The sequence below is a fragment of the Eulemur rufifrons genome, chromosome 20 (assembly GCF_041146395.1).
Source record: "Eulemur rufifrons isolate Redbay chromosome 20, OSU_ERuf_1, whole genome shotgun sequence".
In the NCBI taxonomy this organism is placed as follows: Eukaryota; Metazoa; Chordata; class Mammalia; order Primates; family Lemuridae; genus Eulemur; species Eulemur rufifrons.
The window spans coordinates 27,582,688-27,604,893 of NC_091002.1; the positions used below are offsets into that span (position 1 = coordinate 27,582,688).

A 22,206-nucleotide genomic window follows, 5' to 3' on the forward strand; every position below is an offset into this window, starting at 1 on the left:
AAAACTAACCTAAATGTTCAACTACAGAGGATTGGTCAGGTAAATAGTGATATGTTCACTTAATAAGATTCTAAAATCATTCTAATGTTTGCAAAGATTTGGGGATATTTTTGATGTTAAAAGAAATAGAAAGTTGAGTTTATAGCAAGATGACAAAACTCAAAAAGTGGAGTATTCTACATTCCTTAATGGAGCATGTTTACATAACAAAATATTTTTAAAAGGAACAAGCAGAATACATAAAACATGGAATAGCACGCATGTGGGTCTAAGCAGAATTTAGATTTAAATCCAACAGCAAACCTAACACCTTTCCTCTATTACCTTACTTAGTCCTTGAAGCCACAGACTGATTTACTGACTTCCTGTTAGAGGCTTGCTAAGGAAACCGGAACGGAGTGAAGTCCACAGGCAGGCCAGCACATTAGAATTCTTCACCCTAACCTCTTTCACCACCAGGGACTTGGGAGTTATCTTAAAGATACAATGGTCAGAATTCCCAAATGTCTGATTGCAGACTTTCCCTTTTGTTCTTTCTCTTAATCTGTGGTTCTTAAAAGCCAGCGTGCCTAAGAGTTTTCAGTGTAGAGTTGTATATACAGAACCATATATGCTGCACTTCAAGGGAGTTTGAGTGGATTTTCAAGAATAGTTTTCAGGATACAGGATTTTCACTTTGCTAACCATTAGGCCATGTGTGACTAGGTTTTTTTCCTTTACGTGATTATGTTTGTTATTTGCATGATAAAAATAAGAGTACCTGCCTTTCAGCTCAGGCTGGGAGTATAAAACCCTTTTGGGTCACACGTGGCAGGTAACGGGAGGCTAGCCCACGAGTCGCCTCAGTTCTGCTTTGCGGTTTATGCTGCTCAAGGTATAGGTTCCTGTGACACTGGGCCAACCACTGACTCTTCCACCAAAAGCTGCCACCAAACTCACCTCCCTGGTGTCCTCATTCCAATAAACCCAGACCAACTTCATCTTTGCTCAGCCTTTTCTTCCACTGGGAATATCCTCCCTATGACAAAAAGCCTTAGTAAGCTCTTTCTGTGAAGAAACTTCTTCCCTTTTTTGAGACGAAATTCATAGAGCAACAATTAATCATTTTAACCATTACAACTCAGTAACACCTGGTGTATTCACAATGCTGTGCAACCACCGGCTCTCCCTGGTTTCAGATCTTTTTCACCACCCTATAAAAGTACCCCACACCCATGAAGTAATCATTCTCCATTTTCCCCGCCCCCGCTCCTAGTACTTCTACTCTACTTTCTGTCTCTACAAATTTGTCTATTATGGATATATCATATAAGAGGAATTATATAACACATAATCTTTTCTCACTCAACACAATGTTTCTCACTTAACACATCTAAGTGGTAGCATGTATCGTTCCTTTTATGGCTAAATAATATTCCATTGTATGTATTGTGAAAGTTATCAGAATGAAAATGGAGTCACTTGTGCTAAAAACAAACACACACACAAACAAAACTCTTGACAAACACAGCCAAGGAAGGCCATGAAGGGAGGGTTCTCATGCATACATGACTGATAACAAAAACTATCAGGAGAGACTGCAAAAACTGCGACCTTGCACACAGGCCAGCACAACATCACACATACACACACACAAATTTCTGCAAGGACATCTGCCTAGGAACTGCCTGTCCAACCCCAGACTGGTGCCCTCCTTGTTATTGATCCTTGTAGCCAAGGATAATTATCCCAAAACAACTATGTACTACTCATTTCTCCTTTAAAAACCTTCATCTTCTTTTACCTCCCTGAATACGCACATAGTTTACTATGGTACATGTATTCCCATTGCAATGCCCTATTCCCGAATAAATATTAACATCATTTTCTTTTAGAGAGCCTCTCTGTTATTTAGGTTGGCAGTATACACCATAATTTATCCATTATCTTTTCTTGGACACTTAAGTTGTTTCCACAATTCAGCTGCTGGGAATGATGTTGCTATAAACACTCATGTACAAGTTTCTGCGCAGGCATATATTAATAGTTTCACTTCTCTTGCGTATTGAGTAAACACATTCTGTTTCTCTACACTTTCACACAACACTTCTGACACCAATTCTGGAGAACACACTCACCGCTTCTCTCCTACTAGACTCTCACAACACGGAAAACCTGTGTCTAGATGTGGGGTTTTCCCACACACACCAAACAATTCTCCAGTGGACACCAACTGGGTGTCCTATAATTCAATTCTGACACTATGTACTGGATAGAGTGTCAAATCCCACAGATTAAAGGCTCAATCTGACAAAACTGCCTCTCACTTCAGATGCCAATCACAAGTCTCAGGTTGTGACCTGTGCTTCTGATCGACCAGCTACAAATCGGGGTTCCCACAACCGCCCTCCTTGGGTTTAATTTGCTGGGATGGCTCACAGAATCCAGGCAAACATGTTTACTAGTTTATTATAAAGGATATTATACACACAGATGAACATCCAGATGAAGAGGTACATAGGGCAAGGTATGGGGTTAAGGAACTCGTAAGCTTCCTCGCCCTCTCCAGATGCACCACCCTCCATGTATTCAGCGACCTAGAAGCTCACCAAATCTCATTGAAGTTTTCAGAGCTTGATCTGCAGCCACCCCTCTCTGGAGGCTGGTGGATGGGGCTGAGAGTTCCCACCCTCTAATCCCTTGGTCTTTCTGGTTACTGGACCCATCCTGAGATTATCTAGAACGCCCTAAATCACCTCATTAGCATGAACTCAGGTGTTATCAAACAGCTCATTATGAATAACAAAAGACACTCCTATCACACAGGAAATTCCAAGGGCTTTAGGTGCTTTGCAATAAGAACCAGAAACAAAGACCAAAAATTAATATATTTCATATTATGCCACTAATATCTAGGAGTGGAATTGCTGGATCATAGTGTAGTTTTGTTTGGCTTTCAGGAAGCTGTTTTCCATAGAGTAGCTGTACCATTTTACGTTCTCACCAGCAATGCACGTGAGTTCCTTCCCAAGTTACTTCTCTTCATTAAAGCCATCCTAGTTGAGCGTGAAGTGGTATCTCATTGTGGTTTTGATTTACGTTTCTGTAATGACCAATGACATTGAACGAATTTTCGTGTGCCTCTTGGACATTTGTATATCTTCTTTGGAGAAATGTCTATTCTTTTGTTTATTTTGAAATTGGGTTATCTTTTATTGTTGAATTTTAAGATTTCTTTATATAGTCTAGATAATAAACTCTTATTTCATTCTTCATCACATCCTTTGATGCACAAGTTTTTAATTTTGAGGAAGTCCTATTTATTTTCTTTTGTTGCTTGTGTTGTGTCAAATCTAAGAATTCATCACCAAATCCAAGGCCATGAAGATTTTCTTCTAATAGTTCTAGCTCCTATATTTAGATTGTTGATGAATTTTGAGTTAATGAGTGATATATGGAGTAAGGTAAAGATCCAGCTTCATTCCTTTGCATGTGGCTATCCAGTTATCCCAGCACTATTTCTTGAAGACTACTTTCTCCAATGAAGTTTTGGTGCCCTTTTAGAAAAGTAATTGGCCACTATGTGCAAGGGTTTATTTCTGGACTCTCAATTCTATCCATTAGTCTGTAATGGATAGTCTTATCTTTACAGCTTTGATTACTGTAGCCTTGTAGTAAGCTCTGAAATCAGGACTTGCTTTTTCCAAGGTTTTCTTTTTTTTTTTTTTTTGGCTATTGGAGCCTTTTGTAGCTTCATATAAATTTTGAGAACTGACTTCATTTCTGCAAGACTATTAGAATTTTTATAGGGATTACATTGAATCTTGTTTGGAGAGTACTGCTATCTTGACAATAGTTAAGTCTTCCAATCCATGAACATGAGAAGTCTTTTCTCATTTACTTAAGTTTTCTTTCAGGATTTTTAGTGTTCAACATACAAGTCTTCATTCTCCAATTTGATTCCTTGGTTTTCAATATTTAGGTGTTTGGTATTTAGGTAATTCCTTGGTTTTTATTCTTTAGTTTGCTATCCCAAGTGGAATTCCATTCTTAATTTCCTTTTCAGATTGTTACTGATGTATAAAGTTGACTTTGATGTGATCTTGTACGCTGAAAACTGCTGAATTTATTAGCTCTTGTAGCTTCTCTGGTTTTTTCATATATAGGATTATATCATGCATAAAGAAATAGTCTTACTTTTTCCTTCTCAATTTGGATAACTTCTGTTTTTTTTCTTGCCTAACTGCTCTGGCTAGAACTTCCAGTACAATGTTGAAAAGCACTGGTGAAAGCAGGAAGCCTTGTTTTTTTCCTAATCTTAAGGGAAAAAACCTTTGTCTTTCACCATTATGTTAGCTGTGGGTTTTTCATAAATGCCTTCATCATGTTTAAAGTTCCCTTCTATTCCTAATTTGCTGGGTGTTCTTCAAAGGGTGTCGAAATCCTATCAAATGCTTTCTCTGCATCTATCAAGATGACCTATGGCTTTTTTCTTCTATTAATGTGGTATATTCCATTGACTGATTTTATGCTGAACCACCCTTACATTCCTGGAGAAACTCATTAACACTAGAGTGGTATGCCACTAGTCTTTTTCTTTTCATTAACATCTCCTTCACATTTAGAATTATCTTCCCCCTATACCGTAACCTTAGAATAGTGTCTATCCCTTATTTCTGTACCTCGAAGCTTGATGTACTGAGAACTAGAGTGCGACTCTGACTCCATCTGTCCACTTCACATAGACTTTGGGTAGAAGAAATCACGAAGATTCCACAACCCAAAAGTTTTAGGTTATATGTATGTGAGCCTGGGAGGTATCAAATTTGTTTTTCTCCCAATATGATTTTCATTTTTGGCATTTGCTTCATATTTTATTGGATACAAAAAAGAATATAAAGTACTGCTTGAGGAGCTAAACAGAATGCCCAAGAGCTTGTATCAGTTTATACCCCTCACCAACAACGTATGAGTGTTTATTTCAACAAACTGATCTTTGACTTTGATAGGTGAAAAGGTCTCATTGTAGTTCAATTTTGTGATTCTCTTAGTATGTGAAGTTGGGTATCAGATGCAAGTATGTAATAAAATGTTATAGGGAAGCAGATAAGATTAGGGTTAATTTTCCCAAGGAAACCCTTGACTCAATTAAGCACCCAATGTATCAAAGATTTTTATAAGAATAAATAGATACATAGGTGCATTTATGATATTCTCTTAAGAGTTTATTATAAACCAGTTTCATAGGCCACAAGGAAATAAAAGGACTATGTACAGCCTTACAGGAAACAGGCAGGGAGCTGAGGAGAACCAAGATGAGCCTAGGGCCTTGGTGGGCGAATTCCCGGGGGAGGGGGCCCTGTAAGGGAAACCAGACAATCCGGTGAGACTCCTCGAACAACAGCATAACAAACAAACAGGTCTGTGGTAACGTGGCCCTGAGGAATCGAGCCCACGCCTCCGTGGAGCTACTTCCATAACTCTGTGGCCAAGGGTCAAAGAAGGCCTGAAGTAAGAGTAAGAAGTTTAGTCAGTGCCTGATCTGCAACTCGAATCCCCAACCCTACCCCAGCCTCCCACACCCAGCAGTTAGCAAGTGACTAGAGGGATGCACATGGCATATGTGCTAACTAGGGACTTCCCTGGGGCCGACTAGGTTTCTATGCTTATAAAACCCATAAACAGAAAACCCAAAACTAGAGACCCAAGTCACCAAGTTTGGCCATGAGTTATCTTAGAGGCCACTGTGGCTTGGTAAAAAGAACACTAGACTGGGAGTCAGGACACTGAACTCTCTGGGCCCATTTTCTCATCCACATAGGAGCTGAGCTCAGCATTTCTCAAACTGAAGTTAAACAGAAATACATAATATCCTCTTTTGATTACGAGGTACTATCAAACCAAAGGGCATAAGACAATCTCATAACTCTTGTTAGGGATCGTCAGAACGCATTACTTCATAGTGCTCTGGGGACACTGCCCTAGACATTGAGAAATACCCTGGGTGGAGTTGCTCTAACTGTTCTAAGAGGGGAGGTACGGCCTATTTTAACAATGCTTATTCCCCTTTCCCTGTTCTTTCTGCTCTAGGGAACGAAGCTAAAGTCACTGCTGCAGGCACTTACCTCGCATCCCTGGGGGAGGGGGCCGCATCCCCGGAGGGGGCATGCCCATCGGAGTCCCTCGTCCAGGGGGGATCCCCATTGGGGGGCCCATGGGAGGTCTCATACCAGGAGGTGGGCCCATCATGCCTGCAAGAGAAAACCCCCAAGAATACAACTCAAGTGTCTGTCTTGAAAAGGTGGCAGGAAACATACAAAGCTGACCATTCCACCCTCTCAGCCTCTCCTAGAACACTGGCACTTGAGCCAAAGAGCTAGAGCTCCCAATGGCTGTTGTCCAGCAACTTTCATGATCAGTCAGCCAGGCTGGATCTCAGAGTAATCCTGCTTAATTATACAAACTCATCATCAGTTTCAGTCAAGGTTATGTCTCATCATGAATCCAGCTAAGGCATTTTATATCACTTAGCACTCATCTCCCTATGAGCTCCTTACCTGGAGGGGGTGCTCCTCGGCCCATAGGTGGGGGAGGACCCCCACGGCCAGGTGGGTACTGGGTCGGGGCCCCTGCAATACTGGCTGTGGCAGCAGCTGCAGCGGCTGCCACAGTACCTCTTCCTTGTGGGGTCATCACCTAAGGGGACACAGGAAGAAAGTGTTAGGCAGAATAGTACAGTGCAACGCAGCTTTCCACTGTCCTCCCCAACGTGGGGAAGGAGAGCAGGAAACAGCAGACACCAAATCCCCTAAAGCTATAACTCACATTAGACTTCCTATTCAAAACCACTTTCCAGAAAGATCAAGCTTGAATGCCCAATTCCCATCTTCTAGGCCTGAGTTTAAGGATGAGTTAAGGATGCCCAATCCAACTTAGAGAATACACTTTCAAATGACTGATGATAGGTTATAACAGAATATATTTCAAATGTTATCATGGAAACATTTTACTCAAACACAGTTGACTAAAATACCTTCTGTGTATTTCTCAATGAAATTTACAATGGCCAAGTTTTCCTTCTCACTTCTGAGGCCACATACAATGCACAGCGAAACACTGATAGTCTTGACAATCATAGGTTGGTCATTCTGGACTCTTTCCAAACTATGGACCCTCCTTTCCTTTATCCACCAAAACCTGGTGCCCATTCCCCAACCCCTCACCTGTTGAGATGGCCCACCAACCCCACGGACTGGCCCGGCAAGTCCTGCGGGAGCCTGGGGCATGGGAACCCCAGCTGGGATTCCTCTGCCAGCAGCCCTGCCGATCCCTGGGCCCCCAGCAGCTCCAGCAAGTGGCACTCGGGCAATACCAGTCTGAAAAATAAATTTATAGGGCATAAAAACAACTTATAAATACTGCTTGTCCATCCACATGTGCTGACACCATTCTTCCTCCATCTGAGATTATATGTCTAGCTGTTACCCGTGAAGCAGGCTAGACAAACTTAAAAGAGTGTCCAGAGAACTATGCCACGCCTCACCCAACTATATGCATTCCTTTAAATATTAAACCAAGAGCAAAGGGCCATGGTTCCATTTAAGGGACATGAGATCTATTCCCAGCGGATTCTCACCTGCTAGGCTGAGTGTGGACAAATAATCCCACAATTCTAGGACTGTTTCCTCATCTGCAAATGATGGGATTATAGTAAAACTGGATGTGGTCATGACGGTTTACAATGGGCTACATCAGAGTAGCCAACTCTACTGGAAGTAGGTACCAAGAGTTATGAACATGTACATATGCTTTGAACCAAGAAATATGCTAATATCCCTTGTAGACATTTGTAATTGGAAAAAGCTGCATGTAAGAATCCAAAACAAGGAAGTAACTAGGATAAACTACTCTGTACTCACTTGAGAGGGTATCTTTAAGTCATTAACATGACTTTACTTAGAGTCTGTAAAGACTCTCTAAATGTAGCCTGGTGTTTACAGAACCATGATCCTCTGGGATCAAATGTCAGTTTCACCACTTACTAGCTGTGATACCTTGGGCAAGATACTAAACCCCAGTTTGTTTTATCTATAAAGTGAAAATAATTTACCTCACAAGACCACTATAAGAACTAAATAAAATACTGAAGTGTTCGGTATACAATAGGTGCTCAATGAATGTTAACTATTATTCGAAAACTCTGCAACACAAAATATACACATATCCTATCGTTTGCAGTTAAACGACTTTAAAGGTCCACCTAGACTTTGTCTTCACATTAAAAACTGACCTAGATAATCTTGGGTTCCTTCACTGACTATGTATGTCAACTGAGGAACAGGCAAGGCTTTAAAGGCAGAAATAACCCAATTCTAGTCCCCTCTCTCCACCTCTTTCTTGCAGGGTAACTTCTTTAAGATTCCATTTATTATCTGTAAAAAGGGGGCAAAACCCAGAGGATGGCTGTGAGGACGGCAACGAAACACAGAGAACCTGACAGAGTGTGGTACGGCCTCCCTTCCACACGGCTTCCTGCTCTGACTTACATCTTTAGGAGGAGGTCCCTCTACTGTCATCGAGACCAGGTTCTCCCCTCTTAACAGCACCAGACCGAGGACTCGCTTCTCTTCCCTTTCTGCTTGTTTGGAGTTCTTTGGCCTACAGACAAGTTGAGGGTAATAAACAAAAAAGCAAGCGTTAGAGGATAGGTAACGTTCAGGCTCACCTGCCTAGAGGCCTCCAAGATTTGCTTATACTACATCTCCTGACAAATGGTACACAAACTTTCCCCTGAGACAGCCCTTCTGGATAGGCTGAACACATAACCACGTAGGTGGTTGCCTGCCGGTTCCCTACTACTTCAAGAGGATGCACTGACCAAGAGATAGGACAGGGTCAAGAAAGCCTAGCCCTGGCCAAATGCTATTGCACAGCAACTGCGCAGGCCTTTCCCTCGGTCAAGTTTTCTTTGCTATCAGCCTGTTCCTTCCCTTCAGGAGGACGTCAGGAGGCAGTCTAAGGATTCCTCAAGTCAACTGAATCCCACCCACCCTACTAACGTGCAGTGTCATTCTAGTACCAATTCATTGCCTCTCAGGCCTATAATTCTGTCCCTCACCTCACATCAGAAATAGGAGAAGTCAGAAAGGAAAAGAGAAATTTCATACACAGAGAAACTGAAATTTCACACCTGTTCCTCAAAAGCACAAAAACAGAAATCCCCAAACAGCAATAATCAGAAAAAAGATCAACAAAATATAAATGTAAACTAGGAAAAGTAACAGGATAGGGGAAGGGGTAAAAAAAAAAGGCAAAGCTAAGATCCTAAAAATAAAGAAAAAAACAAAATATTCTGATTTTAAAAAATAACTCAAAAGATTTCATTTTGATATTTTACATTAACTGGTATTCTGTGAATGGACATTATTTCCTTTTTGGGCTCATTTTCTTTATTAATAATAAGCATGTATCATCCTTTCCTAATTTTAAAAATCCCTTCTCATAGACTTTTGTAAAGTTTTTTCTCATTGACTTTTCTGTGTCTTGAAAAATATTTTCCAATAAACATTTTTTATTATCAGAATAAAATCAGATTCATTCAAAAAACAGTAGGGAACTATCTGGAATAGTTCCGCACTGATCTGTTGGCCCCTCTCTAATATGTACCTGGCACTCAGGCATCCCTACCACATTTTTTATCCTGTACTTCTTGATCTTAGGCCACAAAAGAAAATGGCTCCAAAGATAACCAAGGGGAACTCACAGTGACAACATAATATGGACACTGCATACGACAAAAGAACTGGATGACCACAAAAGTCATGTAACTTCTTTGGGCCTCAAGTAGCCTTCAATGTAAAATAAGATGGAAAGCTAGACCACATCTTTTAATGGGCCAAGAGCTTAAGATCTGTGAGACGTAAGACAGGGAGTTAGCTAATACCTTATGGAATTGTAGCAAAGTAGAAAATATCTCCAATTGTTTGTATAAACGCCAATAAAAATTGCTGGCCCCAAACCCACATGGGGAGCTGAGCACTTACCCTGAAGAGGGTCAGAGGCTTCTTAAAGCAGTTTCCGACCAGGCTGCATTGGGAGAGCCCTTTAGGCTACAGCTTTACAAATAGGCAATGAGGCCAGAAAATCAAGCTCTCCCCCCTCACACACCTGTGGGGAGAACATGAGAGCCCTTTACCCCAGTACCCAGGGGCATGCAAAGCCCGAGAAACAAAAAGCCTAGTAGCCCTCCTCACAACTTGTACCTTGCTAGAACTAGAGAGCAAGGCTTGCTGGACTAAGGAAGATTTCTTAGTGTTCTATGACCCCATTTAAGTCTGCCCTTTAAAACCGGAGAACAGAGAGGAACCAACTAGCTACATCACCGCCTGTCACTTGGCCCACCCAGCCAATCCACTTCCCTCACCCAGTCTCCCCTCCCCATGGTCCCCTCCTCACTTGATTTTTCTGAACTCATCACAGTCACAAAGGATCAAATTCATATGCTTGTCGAAAGCCTTGAAGGTGCCAATGAAGATCCGGCCATCTTGCAGGATGCACCTCATCCTGTAGTCAATATGCTGCAGCATCTTGCTGCTCTTGCCCACAGTCTGCAAGGAGAAACCAGCAGGGATGAGACTCGCTCTTCTGGACACGCATCCCCCTGGCCCTCCCCTACAACTTCCACCACAGCCTTCTATTCCGCGCATCTGTCTTTCTCAGTAGATTCTCAGTCTTCCACCCACAGCCCTTTCATGGGAATTCTCTCGTGTCACGCTGTTTTCAGTCCTGACCTCTACCCAGTAATCTGCTATTCTCCCTTCCCTTAAAATCAGTCTTTCTCATATTACAATTGCCTTTACGTTGTGTCAGTTTCAGGGATTAGAATGTGGGGTGTCCCCAAACTAATCAAATCCATCCATACTAGAGATCAGCCATCTGCCATTGTGCAGATTACAGAGGCAAGACTCAAGTTCTGTGGAACACCCAAAACCCATTAAAAAGACTGTTTAAAGAGCAGAAATGGGGCTGGCACTAAAAATCTAATCAATGAGAAGCCTGTTATTAGAAAGGATATCATCTTCAGGGTGGAGAAGGGAATCCCCAAATTGAGAATTTGTGAGAATGCCTCCAAGACTATCTTTGGCAGAGGGAAACTTCTGGTGGCCAAGGAGCTAATTGGTTTGGACACATAATGGTCTTTAAGAACACATAATTTGGTACACTTAATTCTTAATTAACCCAACATTTCTGCATTTACAGCCTGGCTTCCAATATAGCTTTGCTAAAATAAAGGGAACAGCTACATAAATATCACTATGTGAACCGTTCACATAGCTATATAGATATCACTATGTGCCCTTGACAGTTATATTTCTCTCTAGAAACAAATCACCTGACATTTGATCTGTACAGCATCTTCCCATCAGTCTGATTGGTATAGACCAGTACTAACCCACCCAAGAACCTTCTACATACCAGGCACCAGGCTTGTTTATCACTGTGAGCTTGGACAAGAACAAATTTCTGAATCTACAAATGTGTAAATCAGAACCTTGACTCCACCAACATACTGCCTGCCACCCAGAAGGCCCCAGGTCATGTGATTCAGTCTCCTTTAGATGACCATTTAACTGGCTTCTGACCACAAGATATGAACCTTTCGGACAACATTCACTTATCCATTTGAGCTAATGCTTACCAGGCGCTCTCCGTGTATCAGGCACTGTGGTAAGCATTGTACATCTCACTTAATCCTCAAAATTGGGTCCATTATTATCTCTGTTTTACAGATGAGACCACTGGGGCTGGGAGAGGTTAAGTAACTTGCCCTGTTTCACAGCTGGGAAGCTGTATCGAAATCTAGTCAGACCAAATCCAGTTCCTATTCTAACCAATTCTCCAATATCCTACCAGGTTTCCCTGCTTCCAGCCTCACCCAATATGTAACAGCTAGAGTGATCTTTCTAAAACACAACTAAGTTCAGGTCATTTTGCTGGCTAAAATCCTTCAACGACAGGCCTCACCACCAACAGGATTAAGTAACATGCAAAGCCCTTTCTAACAAGGCTCCTGCCAATTTCTCCTCTCTCCTACTTCCTTTCGTTCCCCTTCAGCAACTTTCAATCGTACTCCCCTTCATGGCTCTGCTCTTGCAGTTCTCCAGGTCTTTAACATTCCCTCCCGTTTTCGCTGGGAAAACTCGGGACAATGCTTTCTTTAGGGCTCTGCTCAGCAACCGTCTACTGGAGAAAGCACTCTGACCCCGCCTCCTGCCTAAAACTTTTACCAAAAGCTAAATTACCACACTTAATTACATTATCCGTATCCCCAGTGAAGGAAGGAAACATTTCATGGTGTAGCCCCCAAGCGCCTGAGAAGTCGGGCATATGCAAACATACAAATAGGCTGAACAAATGAGTCGAACTCTTTCTCCAAACATTCTCATACACCCTCCCGCTCCCTCCTCCCGGTTTATTAGACCTAGCAAGACTCTCTAGCTTGTACCACAAACTCTTCCACCTCTTTCCGCAACTTCTCAGACTCTCATCCCCTTTCACAAGTCTGAGCCTTTTATCGGTCCTCCCTGGTCGGCCCGCAGTTCTAGTGTCTGCTCCGAAACCCCGGACACGTATTTATCCAGCAAAAGTTTACTTAGTGCCTACAGGATCCCAGGCATTGTGAGTACAGCGGTGTCGAGAGCCGCGGTTCCACCCTCGCCCCACCGAGCTAGCGACCTCGGCCTCCGTCCCCCAGTTCCGGACTTTCCCGACTACCCCGCCGCCCCACCGAACGGCCAAGGTCCGGTCTTTCGTGCCCGGACCGAGCAGCCCCAGCCCGGGCCTTCGCCGCCATAAGCGGCTCCAACCCACGGATTCCTCCCCGATCAGTCGCGGTCCCCACTCCTCAAAGGACTCGGAAACTCCCGCGCCGCCGGCCCGTGCCTCCTCACCATGGTGGCGGTTCTGATGGCTCCGATTCCCGCCGGATTGCCTCCGCAGAGGCCTAGTCGCCCGCCAGCAGCCGAATTCCCGCCGCCACCACCGGAAATGCAGCCGCGGGTAAAATGCGGCCGGGTAGAAAGCTACTTCCGGTCCCGGCCCAGAGCTCTTGAGTTCCGGCCCACGACCGGAGTTTTGTGTTTGAAGCAGGGGCGGGGCTTCGGGGGGCACTAACGTCCAGTTTGAAACTTCGAGAGGCCAGAGACTCAGGATCTACTTTGAACACCTTGCTAGCTAAAGTCAGGACTGCCACCCTCCGCTGCTCTTTCCTGTACAGCCACTGTCGTTGAATTTCGTGAGCTGGCTTGACGTGCTCCTGCTTCAGCACTTCTGCATTAGTTTTTGCCTCTACCTGGAATGCTAGTTCCCCGAATATAGGAAAGGCTCATGCCCTCATCTCCTTCAAGATTTCAGCTTAAATAACATTTTCCCAGTTGGAAGAACTTCCCTGACCGTACTGTTTAGAACTGTAACCTTTCCACCTGCCTAACCCGTTTTTCTCCTTAATATTGATTGCTATCTAACATGCTAACGTGGATATTTTTATTATCCACTCCCCATTAGAATGTAAGCTCCTGAAGGTATGGATTTTTCTTTGTGTATTGCTCATTGCTGTAGTGTCTGGAACACTTTAGCACAAAATAAGGGCTCAATAATATCTGTTAAATAATCTCATCCAGTCCCATGCCTTTTAAATACTACCTATACACCTAAGATTTTCAAATTTATTCCTTTAACCCCTCCCTGCCTTTTCATTTAAGTCTCCACCTTTTATATCTAGCAGATGGCTTGACATGGATTCTAACAGGTATACTAAATTTAACATGTTGAAAACTGAATTCTTGATTCTATTCACTCTTCCCCAAACCACTTTTCTACCAGTGTTCACCATCTCTGAAGTTCCTTGGGTTAAAAAAGAAAAAATAAAATGACAAAGCTTGAAGCATACTTGATTCCTCTCTTTCTCTGCCATCTGATAATGTCAGCAAATTCTATAGACCCCAACTTGAATATGACCATTGTCACCTGCTTCACTGCTACCACTCTAGTCCTAACCAGCATCATCTTATCTTGTTTTTTTGGGGGGGGGGGAGCTATGGGGGTTTTTTGGGTGTTGTTTTGTTGTTTTTTGTTTGTTTTTGTTTTTGGCAAGGTCTCACTCTGTCATCTGGGCTAGAGTACAGTGGCATCATCACAGTTCACTGCAACCTCAAACTCCTGGGCTCAAGCAATCCTCCTGCCTCATCCTCCCAAGTAGCTGGGACTACAGTAGGTGCACCACCACATCCAGCTAACTTTTCTATTTTTTGTAGAGATGGGGGTCTTGCTCTTGCTCAGGCTGTTCTTCAGGTGATCCTCCTTCCTTGGCCTCCCCAAAGTGCTAGGATTATAGGCTTGAGCCACCTCGCCTGGCCTCATCTTTGTTTTGAATCACTGCAGGAGACCCTAACTGGTCTCTCTACTTTCTTTCTTCTTCCCACAGCAGCCAGAGGGATCTTTCTAAAATGTACTGGGATATCAGATGATGTCATGCCCTGCTCTCCACCTCCCAATGATTTCCTAGCACAGGTAGAATAAAATCCAGCCTTGCGCTCCTCTCCAACCTCATCTCTTTCAACATTCTCTTCATTCGTCATCCTCCAGTCACACTCGCCTCCTTGCTATTCCTCAAACCCAGCAAGGAAAGATTACACCTCCGGGCTTCATCATCTTCACACCATCTCTAAGAGCTATGTTCTGTTGTTCTGTTTCTGTAACCTGTAGATGAAGAGGTAAAAGCTCAGAGAGATGAATTATCTTGCTCAAGGTGGCAGAGTCAAAATGGGAATATAGGTCCACCTGGCTCCTCAGCTGTTCCTTTACCCCCAAGTTACCCTGCTTCCTAACACATCGTTCATGCATGCATTGAAAATAATATTTAGTTGATACCTACTAAGGCCATGCACTGTTACTGATACAAAGTCTCTTCTCCCAAGGAGCTTATGTTCTAGTCAGAAAGACAGACAACAAACCAAATAAATAAATATATAATGTAACATTAGAGAGACATGAAAAAAAGTAAGAGTAGAAGACTGAGAGTGCAATTTTACCGAGGTAGTCAGGGAAAGCTGCTCTGAGGAGTAGTATGTGGGCAAAGAAAGAATGGAAAGAATGAATAGTATGAAGGACGTTCTAGACATTTTATGTAAAGTGAATCATGTAATAATGTGGTCTTTTATGACCGCCTTCTTTCACGTAGCATGGTATTTTCAAGGTTCATCTGTGTTGTAGCATGTATCACTACTTAATTCCTTTTTTTCTTTTATTTTTTTTAAACACCAGAGATTGATACCGAACTTCAGTCCTTTTTATGGTCAAATAATATTCCCTTGCATGGATATATCCCATACCTGTGGTTTCACTTTCCATGGTTTCAGTTACCTGCGGTCAACCACAGTGCAGAAATAGGTGAGTACAGTACAATAAGATATTTTGAGAGAGAAAGACCACATTCACAAAAACTTTTATTACAGAATATTGTTATAATTATTCTGTTTTATCATTAGTCATTGTTAATCTCTTATTGTGCCTAATTTATAAATTGGACTTTATCATAGATATGTCTGTGTAGGAAAAAACAGTATGTATAGGCTTTGGTATAATCTGCAGTTTCAGGCATCCACTGGAGACCTTAGAACATAACCCCCTCAAATAAGGGGGGACTACTGCACCACATTTTGTTTATCCATTCATCTGTTGAATATTTGGGTTGTTTCCACCTAGTAGCTATTGTGAATAATGCTGCTATAAACATTTGTGTACAAGTTTTCATGACATACGCTTTCATTTCCCTTGGGTATATAGCTAGGAGTAGAATTTCTAAGTCACATGATAACTCTGTTTAATCATTTGAGCAACTGCCAGACTGTTTTCCAAAGTGGCTTCACCATTATACATTCCCACAAGCAGTGTATGAAGGTTCTGATTTCTCCACAGCTTCACCAACACTTGTATTATCTGACTTTTTGATTCAAGCCATCCTAAAGAGTGTGAAGTGGATCTATCCCATCATGATTTTGTTTTGCATTTGCCTCATGACTAATGATGTTCAGCATTGTTTTGTGTGCTTATTAGCCATTTGTATATCATCCTTGGAGAAATGTCCATTCAGATCCTTTGCTCATTTTTGTCTTTTATTACTGAGTTGCAAGAATTCTTTATATATTCTACATACAAGACCCTTGTCAGATATGTGATTTATACAGATTTTCTCCCATTCTGTGGGTTGTCTTTTCATTTTCTTAACAGTGTCCTGCACAAAAATTTTTAATTTTGATGAAGTCTAATTTATAGTTTGTTGTTGTTGCTGCTCATGTTTTTGATGTAATACTAAGAATCTTTTGCCAAATCTGAGATCATAAAGATTTATCCCTTTGTTTTCCTCTAATAATTTTATAGTTTTAGCTCTTATATTTAGATCTGTGACATAATTTTAGTTAATTTTCAGATGTGGTATAAGGTAAGGGTCAAACTTTATTCTTTTGTAGGCAGATATCCAATTGTCCCAGCACCATTTGTTGAAAAGACTGTTCTTTCCCCCATTGAACAATCTTGGCATCCTGGTGGAAAATTAGTTGACCACTGACATGTGGTTTTATTTCTGGACTTTCAATTCTATTCCATTGATCTCTTATATATGTCTATCCTTATGACAGTACCACACTATCTTAGTTACCATTACTTTGTAGTAAGTTTGGAAATCAAGAAGTATGAATCCTCCTACTTCTTCTTTATCAAGATTGCTTTGGTTCTTCTAAATCCCTTGCAAATCCATATAAATTTTAGAATCAGTTTGCCAATTTCTACAAATAAGGAAAAGGGGGTTGTGGATTCCAGAACTGGAGGTTAAACAGGCGATTCATTTAGCCTTTATTTGATAAAATGTTTCCAAGTTTCAGACTAGATCAGGAGTGTGCAAACTTAATTTTTAAAAATAAGACTGGTTAGTTTCCAATAAACTTTTTTGGTCAAGGGCCAGATAGTATTTTAGGGTTTCTGGGCCATATGGTCTCTGTTGCAATTACTCAACTTTACCATGTAGCACGAAAGCAGCCATAGATAATATGTAGCAAATTAGTGTGGTTGGGGTCCAACAAAATTTTATATGTGGACACAAATATGTGTCACAAAATATTATTCTTCTTTTGATTCTTTTCAACCATTTAGCATGTAAAAACCATTCTTAGCTCAAGGACACACAAAAACAGGTGGTAGGCCACAATTGGCCTGCAGGCTGTAGTTTGCCAACCTCTGGTCTAGAAGACCATTAGATTTCTGTGTCTGGGTTCAGGGTCATAGCCCCAGCTGAGTATTAATAACTTTTACTTGAATTATTTCCTTGGATTATCTCTGGGTTTACTGAATAAATGCAGTCAAAATTCATGTCTTTGCTCTCATGTAAAAAAATACACATATACATTCACACCTGTATCAATCTGGGTTCAATCAGAAGATAGAAACCATACAGTAACTTAAATGGGAAATTCAACATAAAGAATTATTAGATAATAATAGGAGAGTCACTATAGATACTGAAAGAAAACGCTACAGCTAAGGGAGAGTACCCAGGGAAGGATAAACTTGGAAGGAGGGTTCCCTCCCCAAGACTCACTGGAGAAGTTGGGGGGTTGTGCAGGCCAGAGCTGGTCCAAAGTCACTAGGCAAGCAGAAATAACCCTCTGGGGCACAGAGAAGCCAAAGATGATAGACAGGTGCACAGAGGAAGCTGGAAATGCAGAGATTGGGGGTGTTGATGCTGACACAAGGCCTGGATTATGTGATGTCTGTGTGGGGAAGGCCCAAGGAAACAAAGAGAACCAAGGCCAATGGGTAGGTGAGTGGAGGGGGCCAAAGCACTGCTGTGGGCACTGCTGGAAATGGAGGCTACAAGAACCTAGTGCACTTCTGTGCAGCTAAGGGCAGCTAAGGGCAGCTGCTGGAGCCCTGGTGTGCACACACTGTTGCTGAGGAGAGGGTCACAGGAACAGCAACCTAGACTGGGGTGGCTCTGAGCCTCTGCACAGGATGGAGGTCAGGTAGCCTGCTTGCTAGATAGCCAGTCCTGTGGGTCCCCCAACATATATACCTGTGGGGCTGAGAAAAGGGTGTAGGAGCAGCGACCTGGGCTGGGGCACAGGCCTGTGCTGTTTGGGTTCCCAACTAAACCACCAGTGCCTGAGTGGAGAGCTGGAGAAAACATATGGTGGCCAATCAGTGGAGAAAGCTGTCCAGCAGGCATTTAACATGGGAGAAAACCTCACTGGCCAAGGAATGAAGGGGATAAAGGGTACTTTCTAGGGGTCTGGTGAAAGAGCCATCTGACCCAAGAAAGGGCCCTTCCTCCGGCAATGTTGTCCAGTGCCCTCTACCAATAAACCTTACCCAGCTGGCAAAGGAAACAAAGGGCCCAGATCCATTTTTACAGATCAGGTGAATCTGGAGCTGAAACAGTAAGTTAATAACTGACATAATTCCACAGGCTCACAAACGTATTCTACCACACAGATAGGCACAAGCCCAGACTTGGATGGGAAAAAGAGCATAGCCAGTTCAATCCACCCTCAGAGAAGGAACTAGTCTTAAGATAAACACAGATAAGAGAGATGTTGACTTTCTACTTGGATTCCTGGAGTGGTGAGAACTTTTTCTCTGTTGCAAATATGTCTTCTGTTGGCAAGCTGTGTTCGTGGGAGTTCTCATACATTCTCCCCTTTCATCTATATCCAGGCAACTACCACGTGCTCTGAAGACAAATCCTACAAAGTCTGTCTTCTCTTTCAGCCCACTCTGCTATCACCATAGTTCAGATATAAATTGTGCCTGGACAACTGCCAAGTTTTTCCTGGTCTCAGTGCTATATTCGTCATGCTTTATCTTCCATTCTCTTAAGTTTCCTCTTAGATTCCCTGAAGCATCTCTTCCAAATCTCCAACTCCATACAAAATTTCTTTGCTAATATATTCAGCAGAAAATCTGATCTGAAATGTTTTTATAATTTTACTAGCTTAGTGAGGCACACCTCCACTATTATACAATTTATTTACTCTAAGATTTTTACAGGTTGAACCCTTCTCTCAAAAGACAAGTAAGACTCTTTTAGTGGCAGTTTGCTAGATCTAGTTGAAGGTACGGGTCCTTCTACTTTAGCCCTGGGTTACTAGAACAGACACAAAAGAGAGGAAGCTCAGGCAAAAATTATTTTAAGTAGTGTTAAAATTCACAAAATTAATTTCTCTTCCTCCCAGCCAAAAAATAGCTTTCTGGTTCCCAAAGAAACTGGAACGTAGGGCAAAGGTAAGAAATGGTGACGAGCAGCAGTGAGGGTGCTGCTAGCCAGCTGCTCTGCCTGAGAGCTCAGTGAGCTGGGCAGGCTGGGACTTGACCTTGGGGTCTGCATCAACGGCAGATGACAGCACAGCCTGCCCCCCCGTGTGATCTGGCTTTGTGAGACTTCTCCAATCCTCAACTCTTGCCCTGACACTCAGAGAAGGAACGCTTTTATCCTTTTAAGAACAATGGTGGGTGGAACTCTAGGCATTTAGTTTTATTTTTTTTCTTTTTAGGATTCTAGAATGTCATGTTTCAAACTGGCCCAAATTTCTCTTTAATTAAAGAAGAGCTAAGTGTTTGGCTACTCTTCAAAACAATTTCTAGATTAAAATTAAGGAATAAGGGACAGGGCTAGATCAAAATAATCTTTCTACAATGAGAACATAGGTTTTATCCCTTACATGTTTTATGCACATTAGGAGAAAATAAAAAAGCATAACGTGATATTTACTAATGGAAAAAAGATTATGCAATGAGAGAATCTCATGTTTGCCAAGAATATCCTACCATCTGTTCTGTTTTAGAAAAAAAATTGATTACAAAATATATGCTTACTTTGAATATATGAAACATATACATACAGCTATTTTAAAATTAAGGTAGAGCTTGTGTGTATAAATTATTTCACCTCTAATCTGAATCACTGTACCTAATTTCATAACCAGGTGCTATCAGGTTGCCAGCCATCTTCAAAGTCCCCACAACCCAAATATCCTCTGTGACCCAGGTGACTCGTTTGGACTCATCACAAGAGGTACTACCTTGCTACCCCCAGTAGTCCCATTTCTACAAGGTTTTTGGTCTGATTTCATTGTTTTCACCCATTGCGATTAGTAGGTCAAATGTTCCCCTAGTAAAACTGATGTTCATTTTTCACGATCCACTACCATTTTTTCAGAAAACTCACCAAAAATCAACATGAAAAAGATGATTTTAAAACTGGAAGTGAGGAAGAATGATGGTGGGTTCAGAATCCAAGGTCATGGTAGCCAGGCGTGGTATTGCATGACTGTAGTCCCAGCTACTGGGGAGGCTGAGTCAGGAGGATCACTTGAACCCAGGAATTTAAAAAAAATTCTGCATCATTTTCTTTCTTTCCACCCTTTTTTTCAAAGGCAGGTGTTAGTTTTCTTGTTTGCTTTTTTCTTTCCCAATGGCAAGACATAGGGAGGGGTGCTGGGATTATCTGGAATGAAGAGGGTCTATCTCTTCCCTCTTCAGACCCCATTATGTACCTACATGCTTTCCCTAGTGGCTTTCAGTTCTGACCAGAAGCAAAGTGTTGGTGTTACAGGGGTGGTTCTGATAAAGGGACCTGAGGGGAATCTGGCAAAGGGTTGGGACCCACACTCCCATGTGATCACATTTTTCCCCACCAGAGCTGGAAAGTGGATGTGATGGTTTGAATGTCCCCTCCAAAACTCATGCTGAAATTTAATTGCCATTGTGATGGGATTAAGAGGTAGGACCTTTAAGAGGTGGTTAGCTCATGAGGGCTGAACCCTCATGAATGGATTAATGTCAATATCACAGGAGTGGGTTAGTTATTACTGGAGTAGGTTCCTGATAAAATAGAAAAGCTCAGCCCCATTTCTTTATTTCACATACTCGCTTGCCCTTGCACCTTCCTCCATGGGATGATGCAGTATGAAGGCCCTTGCCAGATTGCCAGCACCATGTTCTTGGACTTCCCAGCCTCTAGAATCATGAGCCAAATAAATTTCTGATCATTATAAATTACTCAGTATGTGCTACAGAAAACAGACTAAGACAGCTGACTTCATGCCTGGGGGAGTGGGTGGAGGCCATGGAGCCAGTGACTGTCTCACAAATTTGCTGGAGCCTAGGCAGACCCTCTCCAGTTAATAGTTATTGGCCCAAGACCTAAAAGTCAGAGCTAGGGCATGTGGAGTTGTCAAAAATCTGGGCAATCTGGGCTCTGAGGGAGGATTAGAAAAGGGTGTGGCTAAAAAGCAGGTCTTTGGTCTGAAAAACAATACAAGGGGTATGGCTAGGCTGTCTTAGGCCAGTTATTAGAGGGGTGGTATGGGGGTATCAGTAGAATTGGACTCTAGGACTGGACAGCTGACAGGACATGGTATTGGAGCTGTGTTTTAGGGGTCTATACATCTATTATTGTTGATCTGACATGGGGAGGAGCCAAGAGGCCCAAAGCAATGACTCATGCATGGAGAACAGTTTGGGTGTGGTTAAAGGACCTGCCCCTGGAACCTGGAAGGCTGCAGAGGGGGTGTGGTTAAAGTGTCCCTGGAACTAGAGGATATGAACAGATCATTAAGGAACCACAATACTTCAATGGGGTAGAGAAAGATTCAGCAAAGAGAACTGCATGGAGACCAGAAAGAAAGGACACTCTGGGGAGGGAGCTTTCACAGAAGCCAAAAGAGATAATCAGTGGGAGAAGCAGCAGCCAGCCCTGGAGACCGGGGACATGCCCTCCCTGCAGCTGGCCCGTTTCAACCTAATCACTCCTCCCCATGAAAAGGATCAGATTCTCTAAGAAATCTATTAGATTGATTCTCAAGGGTTGAATTCATGCAGGAATCTCAGGCTGTGAATCTGAATTCCTTGCACCTTTCTAGTCAGATGAGTGACTAAGATATACACAGCCTGAGCTTATTAAAGAAACTTTGACTAAAACAATAAAAGGATAGAAAAACATGGGAAAGAACTTGTGCCTGAAACTAAAACAAGATGATAATTTTTTAACTTTTTTTTTTTTTAATATAAGACAGGGTTTCAAATTCTTGGGCTCAAGTGGTCCTCCCGCCTCAGCCTCCTGAGTAACTGGGACTATAGTCATGAGCCACCATGGCCAGTAATCATTTTGTGATTAAA

At 42.3% G+C, this 22,206-nt stretch overlaps 1 protein-coding gene across 2 annotated transcripts; it reads right to left on the reverse strand.

Moving 5' to 3' along the window:
• Positions 1-5,180: 5,180 nt before the first annotated feature.
• SNRPB (small nuclear ribonucleoprotein polypeptides B and B1) lies at positions 5,181-13,030 on the reverse strand. 2 transcript variants are annotated; one of them, XM_069495644.1, is made up of 7 exons: positions 12,930-13,030; positions 10,435-10,586; positions 8,526-8,637; positions 7,203-7,355; positions 6,537-6,675; positions 6,105-6,230; positions 5,181-5,338 (listed from the first exon to the last, which is right to left on the reverse strand). In XM_069495644.1, the coding sequence occupies exons 1-7, from the start codon at positions 12,930-12,932 to the stop codon at positions 5,301-5,303; spliced, it is 723 nt and encodes a 240-aa protein (XP_069351745.1). In that variant the 5' UTR covers positions 12,933-13,030; the 3' UTR covers positions 5,181-5,300. The 2 variants fall into 2 exon arrangements, with proteins under 2 accessions (XP_069351745.1, XP_069351746.1); XM_069495645.1 differs by having other exon boundaries at positions 5,181-5,485.
• Positions 13,031-22,206: the final 9,176 nt, after the last annotated feature.

Excerpts from the sequence above, each read along its gene's own strand:
- SNRPB (XM_069495644.1), bottom strand. Across the intron at positions 7,356-8,525 it reads AGGGACCTCCTCCTAAAGAT|ACTGGTATTGCCCGAGTGCC; the intron begins GTAAGTCAGAGC and ends TTTATTTTTCAG. Across the intron at positions 6,676-7,202 it reads TTGGTGGGCCATCTCAACAG|GTGATGACCCCACAAGGAAG; the intron begins GTGAGGGGTTGG and ends GTGTCCCCTTAG.